This window comes from Rhipicephalus microplus, chromosome X (genome assembly GCF_043290135.1).
Source record: "Rhipicephalus microplus isolate Deutch F79 chromosome X, USDA_Rmic, whole genome shotgun sequence".
Taxonomy (NCBI): Eukaryota; Metazoa; Arthropoda; class Arachnida; order Ixodida; family Ixodidae; genus Rhipicephalus; species Rhipicephalus microplus.
In genome coordinates, this window is record NC_134710.1 from 165,752,583 (window position 1) to 165,774,214 (window position 21,632).

Sequence of the window (21,632 nt, forward strand, 5' to 3'; positions counted from 1 at the left end):
ACACATACACATGTGTTCTGTGTCTTCTTCTCTGTCCCGTCCTGGATGCGCTATACCTCGAACAACATGAATAACCAAGAAGCCCACCGTGCAACCTTAGTCGCCTATTTTGATGATTAGAAAAAAATAAAAAGAGAGTGACAAGCACAATTTTTCTACAAAGGATGAAAAATTTATTCTTCTGACTGTTCATCTTCTGAGAGGCTGTTTTACTGGCTTTTCTATCACTTTTGGATGCACCTCCGTTGCATACGGCTACTTTGACAAAGCCAATACATGCCGAGCTGCTTATGATAGTCTGCAAGTTTTTCTTTCAGGTTCGGATATTTTCTTATTTTCAGCCTGAAGCGACTTTTCCTGAATGACGTACAGCTGAAGATCTCCGTTTAGGCTGCTCCCGATTACAAGCCTTGGGCACACAAAAAAAGCCATAACGCAGCTATATTTAGTGTGCAAAATGACCTTCCTTTGTCGTGCACTTTCATAATGAAAACGGTGCATCACAATTTGCTGCATTTCACTCTGAATAGATATGATGCACACAGGCCCTATGCGAACAATGCAAACTGGCCACAAAATGTGTTCAGGCACCATTGTGTGATGGCAATGACAATAAATCTGACTTTTCTGATGGGAGTGATGCACACTTTGAGAACATCTTAAAGCCTGCTTCTATAACGCTTTACAGTTTGTGACAGCAGACAAATAAGTATACAATAACTTTTGAGGAAACAGTCGGATATCAATGACATGAATGAGCAGAAATTCTAGTGTCAAAGCACATTAAAATTTTCAGTTGCCTTGAAAGTGTAAAAACGTAAAGCACATCTTAAACACCATTCTTTCGTACCTGTTTGCTCGCCTGGCATTCACTGTACATTTTGCTGTACTCTCCTTCCAAGACAGAGCAGACGAGTGTCAAGCCTTTTCCTGCACAGGTTAGCCAAAAACCTTCATTTTACCTTTATTAACCAAAAAGAAGGAACTAATGCAGTTAAGCTCCCTTTTTAAATAACTAGTCTAAATATGTCACTGAATATTATCAATGAAGATGCAGTGAGTGACAACTTGTCAACTTGTAATGCCACCATTTCTCAGGCATATGAAGACGCCTAGACTTACAATGTTTCATAAGGAATGCATAGCGTGCACACCACGTTACTGACTCATAATACAGTAAAAGTGGGAGACATAAGAGAAATTCAAGGACGTAAACCTAGCTGATCCCAGTTCATCACTTTTCACTGGGTATTAGAAAAGAGAACTGAGTGATGCATTGGATGAATGATCACAAGAACGAAGAATCACATGAACACATGAAGTGTTCAGCACCCAGCCGATCACATTTGTTGATATAGGTTTGTACGCACCAACAGCTGCAGCAATCTTGTACACAAATCCACATGTAAGCCACTTGTAAAGATAATTTTGCTGTCATGAACGAATGCTATGCCACGAATACACCTATCTAGGAGAAATCCGCACTGCCTTGAAGCCCTACATCAAGGTTAGATGAACCTACTACCCCCATAAAGATTCATAATTTTTCAAGTCTGAAGGCTTGTTATACCCACTTATATGCCCAAAGTAAGGTCAATTTTATTAAAACTTAACGTATCTTATAGGTTATTACTTGCATACTACCGAAAGTGAAATCCTGGTTCAAACTTGCTTCCACTTCCTTTGAACCGAAATGAATGACATCTGTACATGCCATGTTTCAATTTAAAAAAAAATACTGTGCATGTTAGTTGGATGATTACAAATATACTCATTATTCTTTATAACATGTGATATAAACTATTCGATTCGAAATTATTGACTAAATGACTATTCGCTTCAAACCTAAAATTTACTATTCGTGCAAGCCTACATGTCATCTTTCAGTAAGCAAAAGATGACTGCTCATATATAGAATATGCATACTTTATGAATTATGTTTGTTGTATATTGATGCAAATGCACATTTTGAAAAAATACACAACTCATTAACCATTCAGTTCTAGCATTTCAGGGAGTTTGTCTGACAAAATTTTATTGACATTCCGACTCTAGAAACATCCATGATGTAAGTAAATTGTAATGGGCCTTTTACTTTTCAAGCACTCTAACATCTCAATCAATAAAGACATAAAAAAATAACACTTGACACTGCAGGAGCTGAATCATACTTAGTAAATGCCAGGGGCGGATCCAGCCACTCATTTTAGGGGGGTTGGTCAGCTAAAGTAACACCATAGAGGGGGGTGTGGTCATGACTGTTTTTACTAGCAGAAAAAACCCTTCATAGTGCAAATACTGTTAATGTGTGCTCACAGTGGTTTCACTCATTTGTCCTAATTAATTCTTGATAGGAGGTGGCCTACAAGCCCTGAATTGAGGAAAAGGGGCACTGAGAGATTTTTTTTTTTTTTTGGGTGGGGGGCAATCACCCCTAACACCCCCCCCCCCTCTGGATCCGCGAATAGTAAATGTACTTTAGAAACTACTTAAAACTATGATGGGCACACGAGAACGCACCAGCTTTGAGTTGTGAGGCAAAGGTGATAAGCTTGCGATATTTTGGCATGTAGTCTTGGTTGAGTTTGCACAGAACAAGTACTTGGGGCCTCCAGTTCTTGGTATGAGGCGGTCCTTCTTCTAAGCGAAGCAGACTGTAGCGGGCAGCACTTAGGGCCAAACCACGTAGACCATCTCCCCATTCTTTCTCGGCACTGCATGGGTGGTGTACAAAACTTGAGGTTAAAACTAGTCTCTTACAGCCCAAGTTGCTATATGTCTATTGCAAGACCTCTTCAACATACAAAGTATTTTAGCAAGGTGAAGCATATATAGCATACTGAAACAAAAGAAATGCTGCAAACTTAGCGGTGATAAAATTACTCTTGTGCCAAGATGTGCAAAGTCTGTAAAAAAAGTTTATGAACAAATATTCTTGAGCCTGCCATTTTGGCTCAGCCACTCCTACATTTTGCTGCTAAATAGGGGGTTCTGTGTTTATTTTCTTGCTGAGGCAACCACATTCCAGTAGGAATAAAATGAAAAAAACAGCAATTGAGTGATTGATTGTATAATTCTTTTAATGCTAAAATTATGAATAGTCCCAGGTATATTGAACTCAAAGGAATTGCAAAATACTAGTTCAATATATCGATAAAAGAAATATGCATATTTTAGGCTTTTCTTCATGCATTGCAACTCTCAAGACGGCTTTCAGAAATTGTAATAAATGTCACAGTATGCTCAAGAAAAAGGTGACAACTTCCTTTGCAAGCTACCGCACTTTATTTTGCATGAAAATAGTTTGTAGACTTGTCTTGTTCGTTGCGTGTCGTCATTTCATCAAATCATCATCATTAATTGAACATTTAAGCTTTCGAAATAGACGAATTTAGCCCCTTCAGCCACAACAGCGATGAGCACTAATGCAAGCTGTGTAGCGCGGTAAAATGTTGTTTAGCGGCAGCCTTAGTTAGCTTCTTCATACACAGGGGTCTACTTCCGCAGCACTGGCAATGTCAGCCATGATATCAGCATCGACGCAGTCAGAAATAGCGATGTTGTCATCTGCATTGATGAAGTCGCTCTCTGTACTCGCATTTGAGGTGGCGCCTGGAAATGCTAATCAGCAGCAAAATTCACTGAGGCACCATATGCCGTTGTCAGCTAAGATAAAGCACACTATGTTATCACCTGTCACCAAAGCCCATGAGGAAACTGTGCACGTCGGTGCCTTGCTTGACGTCGTTCCAAGCACCAGTCATCATTTTTATCACTACGAGTGATGCAATGTTCAGTTCGACTGCCGATGGAAAATTCAGCAGTAACTAAGCGAGAACTACTGAAGTGTACAAGCCAAAAGTGATGAAATGATAAATAATTGGGATATATATAAGTTTGATATACCCAGCATCAGCTGTACTAGGATGTGACGATGACATAATAGGGTTTTGTGTGAGAATGTTGATGAACAGTGAATTAGAATTGGTTTGTGTGTATCGAGGCTATAAGGGGGCCTAAAATAACAAATATCTGCAGAGAATAAAACATTATGAATGTATAGTGCAGTGTGCAATGGGCAAAACATGCAAGGCACAAGAGATTAAAGCTGATGAAAAAATATTTAAAGTAAAAATCATGTAATTTTGACAGTGGCACCATTGCCTCAACAAGACACATCAATGCAAGGGCCTGGAGAGATATACATCGTGAAATATCTGTAGCAGTAACCTCATCCTAGAGAGTGCTCTATGGCTCAATTGGAGAAATAAGATACAATGTTTGAATCTTGTTCACAAAGTCTAAAAGAGAAAGAGAGTTGAATAAGGGTTTCAAACTAAGGAATAATGGTGAGTGTACATGAATACGTTGTTTGTGCCCCCCACCCCATTTGTGGCAATTGTCATATGTGTATGTTGTATGAGTGGCTTATCCTAAGTCAGCAGAATGTGACCTTCTGTATATTTGTCCTTGTAGTAGGTGACCAACTGCTTAGGTGTGGTTTAATCAAGTGTAATTTATAATGCTGTTTTGCATCTCATAAGTACTGCCAGTAGCTTCTACACTTTTTTCTTTTGAATGGCTTCAGGTATATTGCTGGTACCCTTATAAAGAGTCATTCCCTCTAGTTATCATTATCGCAGTTTCTCAGCAAGCATGTCACTATAAATGCCTCTGCGACCTGACACCTAGCATGTGACCATACTATGCTGATTGTTCAAGTATACTATACATATGACTGAGTGACGGTTGGTTAATACTGGATTTGTAATTTTGTGAAATGACTTCAAAGATTTTACCATGCTTAAAGAATTGGTCAATATGGCAGAATTTGATATATTCACCTTCCTTATACGCCTTGAGCAGGTGTGTACACTTGAGCTATGATGATAGTTTTTTTGGGGGGGGGGGGGGGGGCACATAATGTTTAAGTCGCAGAAGGAAGGACCAAGTGTTGCATAAGATACACCAGTGTCCAACCTTGATGCATCAGTGAAGTTGAAAGAAGTGCATGGCATTGTGTATTTGCGGGGAACTTTTAGTGCCTTCCATAAAGGCTGTATCACACTCAATAATGTGCCATAGCCAGAGCTGAAGTGGCTTCACTAGCATCATTAAACAATGTTCCAGGAGTGCAACATCCATATCCTTGGAAAGCTTTCTCACACGAAGTCAGAAGAAATTTCTTGCTACAGAACAGTTGTCACATTCAGCAGTGCTTGCAGTGTTATTGAAAAATTTACAAGATGAATGCTTCGTGTTTGCATTACTTTAAAATATATGAAACTGGTGTCTGTCTTATGGAGATACAGAAAACAGTCCTTTTACTAATGTTAGAGGCATTCTATCGTACTGGTTCTAAGACACTGATGGCAAGGTGGATGCTCAGATTATCAACAGGATCCAAGATCTTCAGGGCACTTGGTGTGGAGGTCTGGCACAGCATGGCGCCATAATCAAAGCATGAGGGTATGACACTCTCACACAAGCTGAGCAAGCATTTCCTGTCATTACTTTATGTCGTACATTCTATAAGCGTATGAAGGTTCATCGTTTTGAGACATTTTCCATTGAGGAGTTCCATATGAGGTATAAATTTGTCGGATCTTGCAATAAAATGCCACACTCTTGGAACACGAACACAGTAGACACGATTGAAACAAACCAAATGACACACACACCACTATTAGACTTCATCTTCCCGTACGAATCAATGGATCCACCTTCAACATGCTCATCGACACTGGGGCAGCTGTGTCATTACTCAACGTCTAAGATTATGAAAGAAACTTTTCGCATATCAAGTTGTTACCTTCACACCTCCTTCTACAGAATTACTCAGAGCAAGCCATTAATTTATTTAACTACTTTTAGAATGACAATATTGCCAGCCGAATTAATATACATCAATTGTGATCAACAAGCTGACACAACCTTGCACAATATTACACAATACAACAACATAACAAACACAAGAACACACACAGGGCGGCTTCGCCAACACTTGACTCATCACGAGGGCCCACGGCAGACGGCCCGCGGTGCCATGCACCACAGACTCAGCGCTAGAGACAACCATTCGGGCCAACCGCCATCCTCCAAAAAGACCTGTTTCTCTCTCATGTGCCGCAAGGCATCACCAGCAGCTTTATCCTTCTAACCATGATGGTGGTGGTGATACACGCTCGTGAGCACAACGCTCAATAGTTCTGACCCCGAAATGCAGCCTATGCGCAAGACACGTGTGCCACGAGGCGCAAAGAACTTTACAAAATGTGTTAGTACCCCCACAAATTTTAGTTTCAAATCTAAAATTGTGGCTAATAACTTATGCTCAGACATTATAAATACTGTATTTTTCAATGTATAAGACATACCTTTTTTCTGAAACTTTCACTGGAGCGTTTTTTACAAAGGTGCATCTTATATACGCAAAATGTCATATGACCTTCAGCGACCAATATTTTTATCTTATTGAAGAGTGCGATAAACTGTGCAAAACAGCTTTCGTAAAAAGATACTTAATAAAGTTGCAACAGTGAAGCAACCGTGACTTTAGGTGGTGGCTACTTGCTTAATGCAGCGTGTCAACCAAGAAGATTATGGCTGCTTTATTACGAAGGCTGCCACCATTACACACGCTCTCTTCATATTCAAATTATTTTCTGAAAGCATTAAACCGACAGAACTAATGCAATAAATAAAAATGGGCACCTCACTGCACACCAATGTCATCTCGTAGGACAAATTTTAAAGTTTGAGCAACCAACTTTAATGTTTTGTTGCGATGTTTGGTGGCCATGATCTATCTACTAGTTACAAAAATGCCACTTCGCTATCATCCTCATCAGTTTCCATGTGCGACTTTTCAGCAATCCAGCAGTAGTCGCAGGTTTTAACTTCCAGTCTCCATTTACTTTCAATTGTGCGTATGTTTCGGTAGTTTTGACGTTAATTGTGCGGTGCGACCATTGGTTCACTGGTTATTTATATATACCCCAAGACTTCTATTGCTGCAGTGGTGGAGCCAGTGATATGATTAAAGGTGCTTATATCACTGAATGAAAGAGTTGGGCCAACAACGGCAACCCAGCGATGCTGCCTATCGAAGTGGCGAAACTTTTGACAGCACACTGGTGGATGTGGCTTCGAGTAAAGTGCAATAAATATCGGTTTTCTGCGCTTTAGGACAGTGTGATTTACAGTTTTTATACTGCTGCTACCTAATATGCAGTGCCGTGTGGGGCTACACAATTCGCGATGATAAACTCTGCATGCGTGATAGTGTTTTATCACGTTGAACGGGTTAAAAATAGGTCCGTTTTGTATATAATTTTTTTCCTGCAAAAGTCATAAAAAATAGCAGATGCATCTTATACCAAGGCGTGACTCATACACTGGAAAATACAGTGGTTGTTAACCAAAAAATAATCTCTGCTGTGCTTGCGTGTGTGGCATTTTTTACGTGTGCATAACCGTGTCTTTTGAGTACTACTTCATGAACACCTCTCTAGTTTGAAAAAAGAATGTCAATACACTTTTGGTGGTTTAGTTTGAAGCCATCAGCACTCGCCTATTTATATATTCATCTGTTGAGTCTGAATTGTACGTGTTGCTTGCACATAGCAAGATTAAATGATATATCTAATCTGCAGATCATCCATGTAAAGGGAGTAAAACAATGTACATGGTATCACATCATACAGATGGTTCATTTTTATGATAAAAAGAGTGCAGCTCAATACATCAACCTACAATACCAGTGCCGAATGCTTGAGAGGGCACGCCCCCTACTGCCACATGAATTGTTTTGATTATGTTCAATAAATTGCCCTGTATACCTATGCCAGCCTGTTTATGTAGTGTTGTAGGCTATTTCCCTATCTAAACGTACTGACTAAAATAAATACTAGGATGTGTTAATCCCTTTGTGCTACTACAGTAATATACCTCGTTAACTTGTACTTGCATATTTCAAAAAATTGGCTAAATGAAAATTTTCTGCGGCACCGAACATTTTCCTATACGTCCCATGTATACTTTTTCTTTCATCTTGAAGTATTTTTTGGTCGATTGCAGATAAGTCGAAATCTTGACTGGGAGTGGAATAAAAATTCTGCCGCCGGACCATTTCACAAGATTCGTGCGATGCTGCCACACCTGAAGTCCATCGATTTTTTTTCTTATTTAGCTGCGCCTGTCACTACGTCGATGCTTTCTGTGAACGCGAAGTGTGCGAAGTCTCAGCCCAGAAACATATCAACTCTGTCAAGCAACCCTGTGGCATATCATGTGACACATGCACTGAGCAGGGAGGCCTTCAGCTGATGTTTGGCATAGTTTGTCTCGTTCGCTTTGTGCAGTGCACATGATTTTTCCGGAGGTGTGATTTCCGTTTATCTGCGCGAACCATGCGGTACCACTGAGTGTGAGTGCAGTGCTCGTGATTTTCCCTGAGGTGTGATTTCCGTTCATTTGTGCAAACGAAGCAATAAGGATTTTTTGCTGATCGTGAGGAGGGGCAACTTAGCGTGAGTGCGGAAAGCATAGAGTCAAAGCAGTGCAAGTCACTAACGTTAGAAAAAAAGGTTGCCCTAATTAAGGAAGTGGAGAAATTAGGCCGAATGAAATCGAGCATCGCGCTCTGTGAGCAGGATGTGGTGGTGACCAGAGAAATGACGAATGCTGAAATCGTTAAAACGACCACTAACGTAGGGAACGGTGGAGACAACGGCGATGACGAACCATTTTGAGATGTGCCGACATCTTCTGAGATGAGAAATTTGCTGCGCCTGCTTCGAAATAAGGTCAAGTGCAGTAGCGGGGAAGATCGACTGATGCGATAGCTTAATCAGCTAGAGGACGTCTTCTTAGGCCCGAGTAAGACCGCAAAGCAGACGAGCATTAGGCAATTTTTCTCTGCTAAATAAAATGGCAGTGCAGCAAAACACAGCCGGTTAAAGTCTCTTGTATGTTATTTTTTCTCTTTTAAACCTGAACAAGAAAAAAATTAAAAACTGCCGCTGAAGAGCAGGTAAGTAGTAGTTATTTTTATGAAAAACACTAATTTTTTCAGGTGATTAGCACAACTTAGCTTATCTTGAAAATCCATTTATCTCAAAAATTCCCCTAGCTTTTATGACTGAGTTAACGAGGTATTACTTTAAAAATAGGTGCTAAGTATAAAAAATAATAAAAAGTGCTCAATATTTTATTCTATTTCATTTTAGAACTATTGGATTAGTATTTGATATAGTCCTAAAAAGTGGCCATTTGCAAACCCCTACATATACCCGTTTTTGTATTGGTTTATCTGTATATGCATCATGAGCCAACTCACCTAGCCTGTAAATACTTGTACTAAGCCAGCAGCTAGTCATATATTAACAACATAAATATGCTTGAAGACAGCATAACATACACAACACTGTTATTCTGACTGTCAGTATATATAGCAGCAAATGACACAAATATACGTTCATTATATTCAATAATCATTGTAAGCATATATTTGTTATACAACGACATTTCCAAAAAACAATTCAGACATAGCTCGTTTTATCGCTGTTCATTATCAAATATTACTACAATGAGACTGTAACTGTTCCTGATGAATTGCTGTTCTTATGGGTCAATTTTTAAACAGGACATGCATATGCAAGTTCTTACTAACACAAACAAGCTATTTAAAAGAAGAGTGAATGCATGCTTTTGTAATATAAGTACAAAAGGGTTTGTTCAAAATGGCAGAAGAAGCAAAAAAAGTGACTTCAGACAGCTGTTACGATCATTTCTTTGCATCATTCTATAAAAAAATATAGTAAAACAGATAATGAAAGCACTTTAACAGCCTGACCATGTACTGCAAAGCAATCAACATACCCTCGGTATTCGATGTACTTGTACACAATTCCTGCAATTGCCATGGCAGCAAGTGCATAGTACCAACTGCTTAAAAACATGACCACGAGGCACAGGATCACTCCCGTCAAGGAAAGCGACCTGCAAAGGCAGAGAACTGCATTAAGTGAGGGTGTAGGGCCATAGGCATATAAAAATATTTTGACAAAACACAGGTATAAGAATACATAGTATGGTTACAAATAAGGGAGAACGAGTTTTGCATCTACAGTTGGCTCCCAGTTAATTTTCAGTAAGAAAGTCTCAGAACTGCACAAAAGTGTTCAAAAACATATTTGTCAAAAACATAATGTGGACCCTGCTTGACAAACTTTTATGAATAACAATTTTTTAAACATTTGTATGACTAACCTGAAATTGAAAATTGAAAAATAAATGTTGCCCATGCTATGCTTTCACTGCCTTAGCTATTCTTTGCTGCTATAGTGCTCTGGAAGTGCTGTTAGAATCGACTGCCATCAATGATTTTCACCATCTACAGGTTTTGCCACTGCCATAACAGTGATAAGCCTTTTACGTTTTGTTTCATCAGACCCAACTGAAGCTCCAGGCATGTGTAGCAAATTTTGAATAAGGAGAAAATTGGGACTTGTAATGACGTCAGCTGACTTTTACATTGTTGTGTTTTTCTAGATCCCAAGCCAGAATATCACCCAGAAAAGCATTTTTATAACAGTAAACCTTGACTTTGTGGAGACTACTCTACAATACTTCATTTGTACTTATATAATAGCATATGGGGTTTTACGACCCAAAACCACGATATGATTATGAGGGACGCCGCAGTGGAGGGCTTTGAAAGTTTTGATCATCTGGTGTTTTTTAATGTGCACTGACATCGCACAGTACACATGCTTCTACTATTTCGCTTCCATTGAAATGTGACTGCCTTTGCTGGAACCAAATGCGCGACCTTCAGGTCAGCAGTCAAGCACACTAGTCCTTGTTCTACCGAGGTGGACACAGCACTTGCACTTAATAAATTCTGAGGTACAAGGGCTACCATAGAACACCACTACGCAAGTAGATGTACATCTGTGAGCAAAAGTATATGGACCACATGAGTGCATGCCAAAATTGCTGTCCGTGCTGTTCAGCAGTGAGCAGTTTGCTGTTGAGAGTAATGTGAAGTCGAGAGCTTTGCTTGGGCATGTGTAGCATGAACAATACTCTCAACAGCAGGCAGCTCGCCACTAGATGGTGCAGACAACTATTTGGGCACGCACTACTGTTGTTCTTATACTTCTGCTCATGGGTGTACTTATCCACAGCAAAGCTTCAGTGAAAACAGTGTTGTCGGTGATGGGTGCAGCAGCACCACTCAAGCGATCACTCAAGGCTAGAGCTGTAAAGATGAAGTATGGTTAGTGCAACTTTAAGCAGCACATCGATGTTGAATACTTTTATTCAGCAATGAAAGACTGAATAATTCTCACACTGTGGAGGGCCTTTTTACTTCTGTCGAAAGTAGTGACTAGCCATCTTGTCAAAACAGATTTAGCTGCGAAAATGGCTGCTGAACATGGTTTGCATGGATGTTAAAGAAACCCACTTGATCACAATTAACATTTTGTCCCAACTATGGTTTTTTTATTTCATCTATTTCATTAGGCCAAGTCAGTGCTCATGTGTGTCTTGCTTTTTCTCGGTTTTTCGTTTTTGTCTGTTGCGCACTGAAAAAACCTGCTCAAGATCATGAACCAACTAACTCGCACTAGAGTCCTGCTAGGCTCAAGCATCGTGCATTGTGGAGTTCCGCAAGGTGGTGTCTCGAGTCCAACCCTCTTCAACCTCGTTCTCATTGGTCTTGTATAACGACTACCGAGTGTAGAAAAGCTATCTATGTAAGCTGACGACATCTGCATCTGGGCATCTGACGTGACAAGAGCTCAGGTGCGCGCAAGGATTCAGAAAGCTGTGACGTTGGTATCAGTGTACCACGATGAACAGGGTCTGAGAATCCCGCCAGCGAAATGCGCATTGATTGCTTTTAGTCGCAGGCCAATGAGACCATACGCTATATCTATCGATGGCCAAGTCATACCATATGTCAGGATGCACAGATTTCCACGCGTATTCATTGATAGAGACCTCTGCTGGGGCACACATATGGCCTACTTGAAGAAGTGGCTGACAGACATTGCTAACTTATTCAAGTATCTTGGAGGAAAAACCTGGGGGACTTCAGTGCCTGCAATGATGCAATTGTACAAGACGCTTTTTCTCGGCTATTTGCAATACAGCTTGCCTGTGTTGACCAATACCTGTAGAACCAACATTCGCACTCTCGAAATCATCCCGGCTATGGCTTTGCGAGTTTGTCTGGGGCTACTGTGATGTTCATTAACAGCTGAGACAATTGTGATCGCAAATGACTACTCGCTCAAGACACATTGTAATAAAAGTGCTCAGAGCACACGTCAGGCATCTTACTCTCGCCCCGACCCATCATCTAGCCTCACTGCCAGAAGACCGACCTCATGCCTCATTTTGCCAGACAGTACAACTCCGTCCAGAATTGCAACTCCCCCATGGTGTATGACTCATCCACATGTTGAGCTCAGGGTTCCAGGCATACGGTCAAAAGCCCGGCTCTCGTCTTCAGCGCTAAAGCAGCTTTTTCTTCTTTTGTTGTACGAGAAGTACCGTAAAAACCGGACTATAGGTCGGACCGCAATATAGGACGACCCCCCAAAACTTCGAATCGTAAAAAAAGAAATTTAAAAAAATCGCAAAGTATCGCGGCACACCCTTACCTTGATAAAAACGCAACGCAACTAGCTGCACTGTGGTAACATTCATTTTTATTTAGACACTGTTCAATGCTAGGAGGTCACGAAGTTACTCGGACTCATCCGAACTCGAGTCGGATGATGTTTGTTTTTCACTAGCGATGTCCCAGAGTGCATCGTCCTCTGTGCCGTCTAACGCGTTGCTGATGCAGCATTTGCGGAAGGATTTGCGAACCATCTCTTCCGGGAGGGATTTCCAGGCTGACGACACCCAGCCACAAACGGTTGCGAGCGGTGGACGCCGTAGGCGGCCAGCGGGGGTCTTGGGATTGTCTCCCAGCATCCACTCACTGTAGAGCTCGCGCACGCGACCTTTAAACGGCTTGTTCAGCACAACGTCCAGTGGCTGGAGTATAGATGTCAGTCCCCCGGGGATGACAACAAGATCCGTCTTGCCATCGGACAGCGATCGCTTCACATCGGCCGTGAGGTGACCGCGATAAGAGTCGAGCACCAGCATGCTCGGTCGTTGAAAAAGGGCACCGGGTCGCCGGTTCCACACGAGCCGGATCCATTCAAGCATGAGGGATTCGTTCATGAACCCCTTCTCGCTTGCCCTCACGATCACATCCCGAGGGAAGTCCTCCTTCGGTAGCGTTTTCCTTTTAAAAATAATATAAGGAGGCAGCTTCTTTCCGTCTGCTGTACACGCGAGCATCACGGTAAACCGCGAATGCTCGTTGCCCGTTGTCAATAGCTTCACTTGCTTCGCTGCTTTCTCGGTCACAGTCGTGTTCGATGGCATATCGAACCAGACCGGAGTTTCGTCAGCGTTGCCCATGTGGCCCATCATGTAGCAACGCTGTCGACGAAGCTCGATGACGAAGCGCTGATACTCCACAAGCTTGTGCTCGAACTCTGCGGGTAGTTTTTGGCACACTGAAGTACGCCGCCGCAGAACAAGGCCCTTCCGCTTCATGAATCGGCGCACCCACGATGGCGAGCCCTTGAATTGCGCCCTCGTGAGCCCCGAGTCGCGCGCAATCTCGAGCGCTTTCACGCGGATGCACTCCGTTGTCACGGGTAGCGACCTTGCGCGCAGCTCCCGTACGAACTCGACGAGTGCCGTTTCCAGTTCGGGGTGAACTGCAGTCCGTCCACGAAACGACGTTTTCTTCTGGTTGCTGCAACTTATGATGCGCTGTTTCTGGCTCCTCCAGTATCGGATGCTCTTCTCCGTCGGGCCGAATTCTCGTTGTGCCGCCAGGTTGCCGTGGGCTTCCGCATATTCGATGACTTTTTTCTTGAAGCACATCGTGAACTGACGTCGGCTGCCACTCATATTGAAGGAGATAGCCTCAGATGGGGATAATGAAACAGCGCAAAACCACCGCAGCCACCCTTGCTTCGCAATCGGGACAAACAAAACGCAAAATGGGCGTCGCGGCCGCCCAACGATGCTGTTGCTGATGCTCACGATGGCAATGGAGCCTACCGACTTTTGTCAACCCATTGTTGCAAGACTTCCATAAGTTTTCTGCCAATGACCGGTATATAAGACGGGGGTCGACTTTTCATCGCGTCTCTTTGAAAAAAAATTCGACCTATATTCCGGTTTTTACGGTACTGTGAGCATAACGATCTATACACTGACGCTTCAACTAAAGTGCATGGGTGTGCAGGGTCGGTGATCTTTTCTGCAGTAGCGACGACGACAAAGATTCGATCATCGCACCAGACGTCATCAACAGCTGCGGAACTTGCTGCTCTACGTAGCGCCCTTAAAGTCAGTAAACACCAAGAAGCCAAGAAATGGAGCATGTTCATGGACTCCAAAGCAGCAACACAGTGTTTTCTACTCACCTTACGCCGGAGACCTCATGAACAACTAGTGCTAGAAATTGCAGAGCTGCTTCACTACCTCTTCAACGAGGACACCAAATCACGTTTCAGTGGCTTCCAAGTCACTGTGGCATATTGGGCAATGAACATGCTGATGCAGCTGCTCGATCAGCACACAAAGATGGTGAAAAAGAATCTATTCCATTTTCAAGGACTGATGCTGCAATTAAAATTTAAAAAATCGCTAATGAAGAAGTAAAATCCCCGTGGAACACTGAGTGCTTACGGCACACGTGACTGCATAGGATGGAGACGTTTCGTCGATTTCGGCCCCCGTCCAGACTCTCTCGGCTTGAGACAACGGTGCTTTGCCGACTGTGGCTCGGTGTCGCTTTCACCATAGTTTTTGCCTTCCGAATCGGCAGTGAAGACAGTGCTGCTTGCGATCATTGCGGCAGCGATTAAACGATAGAGCACGTACTTTGTCACTGCCCTTGTTACAGAGTGCAAAGACGGCAGTTAGCTGCTGCGTTAGCTCGCCTTGATGACAGACCTTTGCCAGAACAATCAGTGCTTAAAGGCGACATGATCTGTCTTCGCACAGAAAATCAGTGAAGGCCTTATTGAACTTTTCGCGTGGTAGTGGCCTATTGTATAGACTATGGCACCCCAGCTCGCATTTTTTTTTTTCGCGCATCTATTTCACTCTTTGTTTTCTTTCCCATCTTTCTTCCCCATTCTTCCTTCTCTTAGTGCACGGTAGCAAACCGGATGCTTCAATTTCTGGTTAACCTCACTGCCTTTCCCTCTCTCTGAACGAGTCTCTCTCTCTGAACGAGTCAATATAGCAAGTGGGTAGGTCTGTTCATCACATTAATAATGAAATGAAGGTTAATCACTTTTTAATATAACAACCATTCATGATAAAAAATTGGAATGTCTCGACTAAGTACAGTTGAACCTCCTTATATAGACACGTACTGGGGAGCACTTCTTGTCCCTAATAAAGGTGTCATGTAGTAGGGTGCCATGTCTTCGTCATCAGTTCACCCCCTATTTCAGCACAAGCACACTGGTGTCTTTTATACCACCCAAGTGTTAATTACATTATTGTCTCTTATAAAGACGTTTACTGTAGTTTCAGCTCAGTAGGACGTTAAAGAATGCAATTCACACAGTGTGTAATGCTATTCGGCTGGCATGGAAGCCTTTGATGAAGACGATACAATGTTGACACCCCCTACAGCATCTATGCAAGCATTTGGTCCAGCATTTCTAGTGACTTTGGCAGCCTAGTATGCTGTGACATGCTGTGTTTCACGTGTGCAGGAAGCACTGTTTGAAGTGTGTGCCTTGGATGCATGAAAGCATTGTGCTTCCAACGCAGCCACATTTGCAAGATTCGACCATCGAGGTTGTTTTCTTTCTGTAGTGCTTAATGCAGTATTCTTAATTGGTTAGCGGTAAAATTTCCAAAAAATTGGATGGAAAAAGCTACAAATGTCTGGAGTTTTGGATTTTACATTGACTCTATGGGTAACTTGATGGTGCCACTGATGAGTCCGGAAAATCAGGGATGTCTGGAATTTTAGGCGTCTGAGAAATCAGACGTCTACTATATCCTGCTACATGTTCAAACTGCACACTGAAGGTGATGAGACATTATTTGCTAATACCAATATGAAATAAGTTAAGGCAGCTTCGCACAAGTGGTGCCAAGCTTGATAGCCTTCTTAGTTTCTCATTGTTTCTCTGTTTTTGTCCGTCTATTTCCTTCTGTCTCTAGTTATGTGTTTCTATTTCTCTCCTTCATTCTCTTTTGTCCCTTTCTTTCTCTCTCTCTTTCCTAATTTTTTTTTCTGTCTTACTGTTTTTTAATCTGTTTATTAATTGTTTCTTTTTATCTCTTTCTGTTCCTTTCTTCCTTTATCTTCGTATCTTTTTCTGTCCATTTTCCCTTTCTTTGTCTGAATTTCTTTCTCTCTCTGTACTCATTTTTTGATCACCAGAGTTATTGCATCCCATTTTGGAGAAATGAACACATATTTTCTATGAGTGAAGAAGATGAAGAGAATGAAGAGAGTGCGTGCCAGTTCATGGTACATTTTGTTCACAACTAACACACTTTCTCAGAGCCTAAACAGCTGCTCTGTTAAAAAATTAAGGCAGCTTCACACTAACGCTGCCAAGCCTGAAGTGTGGAGCTGGACAGCCTTCTTTGTTTCTTTTTTGTTTTCTCTTTGTTTCCTTTTCTTTCTTTTCTCTATGTTTACTATACTTTTCTGGTCTCTGTTTACTTCTATTTGCCTGTTCCTATTTCTTTCTATCTTTATCGGCATTTTTATCTTTCTTTCAATTTATCACTTGTTTCCTCTTCCTTTCCATCTGTTCTCTCTCTCTTACTTTAGTTCTGTCTTCCAGCCGTTATTTCAGTCTATTTATTTCTCATTCTTTCTATACTATGCTTTACTCTCTCCCATCCTCATTTCCCCCTTCAACACTTCCCTTGCCCACCCCTTTGCTCTACTATACTATACAAGGCTATGCTATGCTCTGCTAGCATGCCTGAATAGCAGAGTGGTTATGACACTCGCCTTCAGATCGTGGATAAGCGAGTTTAGATACAACCTAGCCAAGAAAATTTTGCATCAAGAACTTTTCTCTTTCTTTTTTTCTCTCACTCTGCACTCAATCTCTCATCCATAAGAGTTATATCCATAAGAGTTAACTAACCCAGAGTGGGACACTGGATTCATTACCGCATGTGTTCAGGGAGCAAAGCAGAAGATGAAGAGGACATTTCTGTTCACCTGCGACAGAGCAATGCTCAGCTTAAGCAATACCGCTGTTAAAATAAAACACCATAAAACTTCACTGGAATACTCCTAGGTGGCAGCGGCAACCTCATGGAGAGCATAATGGGGCAGAGGGAGAGCATGTATGAGTTTATTTCGAAGAGCTTGAATGTGTTCATGGCATATAACGTTCAAAAAATCAGGATTCTGTGCTCTACAGCCAACAAGTCAGAGGTACAATTCCACAATAGCGTAGGTGAGCCAAAATTTCTTATTATAAAGCGCTCCTTCACTGGCATCACTTCTATTACAGAAGTTTCTTAAAAAGCGATTTCATGTGGTAACGCGGGGCACCCATACAACTGCTTTGTCTAGCAAGTTGAACAGTGTCACAAACTTCGTGTTTACACAAATTCAATGAACTTAGTTCAGTTGAATAGCCAATATAACGGATTGCCCAATGTTATGATTACTTAATGTTCATTTTAATGAGAGCATCAGGCACAATATGTGTTTTTATAAAATGGTAGGTAAAAAGCAATGACATGCCAGGGTACCCCTATGATCACATTACCTCTGTTGGTACTTACCAGTGGTAGTACTTAAAACGTGGCCTCCAATTCGGTGTCTTGAGAAGACTCTGCAGAGTGCAGGCCAAGTTTACAAACATGTAACACATCAGGAAGAACCTGAAAAAAAAAAGGAATCTGTAGAGACAGCTTCTCATGCATGACAATGCTTTATTGTGATGCTATCACTATCACCAGGTAGGCTTTATTAGCCTGTCAAAAACAATTAATGAACAAACTTTTCAAATTTACTCTAACTCACAAGCTATTGCAATGCATGGCAGTAAAATTTAAATATTAGAACTGTGTGAATAGCAAAATTTGGGATGTGAAGTGCATTTGAATATTGAAGTGTGAGTGAAAAATGAATTGGATATTTTTTCGAATATTTCTGAATATTTATAGAATGTTTTTGAATACTTTAAAGTGAAATTGTAGGAAAAAACTTCAGAGAGGATTCCTAAGCATATTCTTGTAAGATAGTAACATGAAAGAGTTTCTCTTGGCTAGGTTCATAAGGTGCTGGCAGGGTGGTGTTTCATAGTTGTGTTATCAAGAATAGGGTAATGTGGAGGCCAAATTGTATATTTTTCTAAGATAGCAACATGGAAGTGTTTCTCTTGGCTAGGTTGATAAGGTGCTGGCGCGGTGGTGTTTCATAGTTGTGTTATCAAGAATAAAGTAATGCGGAGGCCAAATTGTATTTATGTTCATGGTTTGGTACAACCAAACTGTTGCAAACAACACTTTACATGTGAAAGGCAAAAACGCTATTTCTTCAGCCTCAATCTTCTTCTCTTTCAACTTTTGTGGATGCCCAACTAATGTGGTGGACAAGAATGTGCTATATTCGAGTCCGCAGTTGTCAATATATAAGAACTAAGCTTGTAAGAATAGTGAATTTTAGGTTAGAAATACATTGAAAGCAAATAGTGATTTTGGTTGAATAATTTTGACACAAATTTGAATAGTTTATATCACATACTATAAAGAAAAATGGGCACAATTGTCTTGACCCAACTGATCTGCACTGTAGTTTTTAAATATTGAAACAAGGCGTGTGCAAAAACCATTCATTTTGCTTCAACCAAAGTGGACACATTTTGAATATTTGCAGGATTTGACTTTCGGTAGAATGCACGTTATAACCTGTAAAATATGTTACACTTTAATGTTTATTATTTACTATATTTACAGCATATAATCGGTATAACAAGCTTTAAACTTAAAAAAATAATAATAAATTTATGTGAGGCTAATATGTTTATTTAACCTTGAAGTGAAGCTTCGTGGCAGTGCAAATTTTTTCTAAATAGATGTTTTCACAATTTAGCACTCCTCCACTGAAGTGAAACCACTTTTACAAAGATAACATGCAAATCAATATACACCTATTTGTTCATTTCGAATACTTCAAACTTTTCAACAATTTAACTTCGAATCGAAGCGAATTCAACTACAGTAATATTCGTTCGAATATTCAAAGCATTTAAATACTCGCACAAACCTAATAAAAACGTATGAAATTTTGAACACTAAAAGTCTTCTACGTTCCACTTTTCGGACTTCCTGCCCAAGTTTCAGGTTCAAAATGGCATTATTTGAGCCTGAACCTCTGCCACATTTATTATCTCCTTGTTGGTACCAGCGATTTTTCGAGTCAATATATTTGCGACCATAGTAGAACTTAAGAGCAGCTTTGCCGCAGTACTAAACTGTAATGAGAGGAAGCGTATTAAAAATCTGAAGGGGCCACCTTTATTTGAATGTTGACTGCATTTGACTTTGGGAAGTTCGAATATCCAAAATTCCAGTGCAAATCAAATTAAATAGCAAACATTATTCTAAAAACATTCGAAATTTTGAATATTCACACACCCCTATTAAATATTTAACTGTTAGCATGACTCACTAGCATGTGTGAGTGAGTGCAACAACTTTATTGACGATCCGGCATAAAGGGAGAATATGTAGGAGAATTAAAGCGAGACACTAGCATGTTCGGACATCCTAAAGCAGCAACCTACTCGCGTCAAACCCGTGGGAGCGCCGCTTTCGGCCGCTGGCGTTCCAGAATGCTAAGCACTAGCATAAAAGTGATGTAGATATCTATAGGAACTTTCATGTTAACCTAAGCGCACATGTTAAATAAGAAATACTATTATTATGAAATTTGATGCCAAGTAGAAAGTACTCTCAAAGCTTCAGTGCTCAGCCAAGTAGACTGTTACTATTACCATGAAGTTAAAATCACCGATTAACTCTCACGGACTTCACACGTAACAAACATTATAAAAGACTGCTCCAAATCGCTTGGCCTAATCAAGCGATCCCTCTTTCTATCCTCAATTCCTGCCTGCAATCTTGCTTATAAAACATTCATTTGGACAAAACTTGAGTATACCTCAGTTTATTACAGATTACATTTTATTACTTCAAACTATGACTAGCACACTAGTATCACTTCCCTCAGGAAGTGATACTTCCTCAAATATCAAATTTTCCCTCAGGATACCTAGTATATCTATTCGCCATAAGATTTCACAACTTTGCCTTTTTTACAAACTGTATTATAAATTCACTCACCTCAGAGACACTATTATTCTTTCGCCCAACCACACATCACACTGTTTAATAACCTCAGTGTTCAACGCTTACATGGTAACATTTTAGCATTCAACAAATTCTTCCTACCAACTGCTATTGAGCTATTTACTATTTGCCCGAACAAATAGTAAATGAGCAAGATTCCAATAAATTTAGGCATATACTTTCATGTTTTTTCAGCACATAATCTGCCAACATCACAATGTTATTTCATGAACTATTCTTCTTTTAATGAGATTTATACCATTTGTTCTGCCTATTGCACTGTCCTTGCTTTGCTTTTGACAGTAAATCATGTATTTTGTATTTTTGCAAGCATTTTCCTTTTTTTCTAGCATTGCATAATAATGACCATGCTGTTATTGATGTTTTTGTACCCCCCCTTTTATATAATACCCTAAAAAGGGTCTTAAGCGGTAGAATAATTGACCATGATGATGAATTTCCTGTCATTCTGAATAGTAGAGAAATAAAGGTGGAGCTATAGCACACAATGAATGGGTGCTAGTGTTAGGAGTTTATAAAAGCAAACAATACAGGGAATGTCATCGTGACCGGAAGGTAATGAAATTATGTGAGAACAGGTCTGTGATATTTACAAGGACATGCTGCCCCCTACAAAATATAGTCGTACATGTAACTTGAAGCTTATATTCACAAAATAGGCATACATCTAGTGTTAATAAGGGTAAAGTTTGATGCACAAACACAAAAAATTGAAATGTATTAGCTCACAACAGGTATCTATGGGAAATAAAAGAACAACAAGTTTCATCTACTATAAAATCGTGTACCCAGAATACTCTTGACTCAAAAAGAGAGGGTGGAAATATTTACGGCTGTATTGGCAATAGTTGGAAACAACGGACTAGTTATTGACACATAAATGAGATTGCATGGCTCAATAAATCTGCTAATTAGCACTCTCAGCTACAAGAAATTACGTAAAGCTGTGAAACTTCAATTATTCAACCAAACTTGAATAAAATGCTCAGAAATATTAGTAGCAAAGCAGAGACTTGCATTAGTTTTCTTAATTTAAAAAGGCAAGAGAAATAAAAGAAAATGTAGAGAAGCACATGGCACAGTTGACAGTCAGCATCTGTCCTGTATCCTTCAGTCTGTCACTTTTCATTCCTTTCACAGTGTTTTGAAAAAGATAAATC

At 40.6% G+C, this 21,632-nt stretch overlaps 1 protein-coding gene across 1 annotated transcript in view; it reads right to left on the reverse strand.

Moving 5' to 3' along the window:
• Window positions 1-21,632, reverse strand: part of kcc (solute carrier family 12 member kcc) — a 162,716-nt gene that overhangs the window by 14,136 nt on the left and 126,948 nt on the right. Inside the window, exons 14-17 of the mRNA XM_037428516.2 lie at window positions 17,881-17,979; window positions 9,883-10,002; window positions 2,521-2,714; window positions 851-930 (exon numbers count right to left, since the gene is read on the reverse strand). Of these exons, the coding sequence (XP_037284413.2) occupies window positions 851-930; window positions 2,521-2,714; window positions 9,883-10,002; window positions 17,881-17,979 (493 nt within the window). The remainder of the gene's footprint in view (window positions 1-850; window positions 931-2,520; window positions 2,715-9,882; window positions 10,003-17,880; window positions 17,980-21,632) is intronic.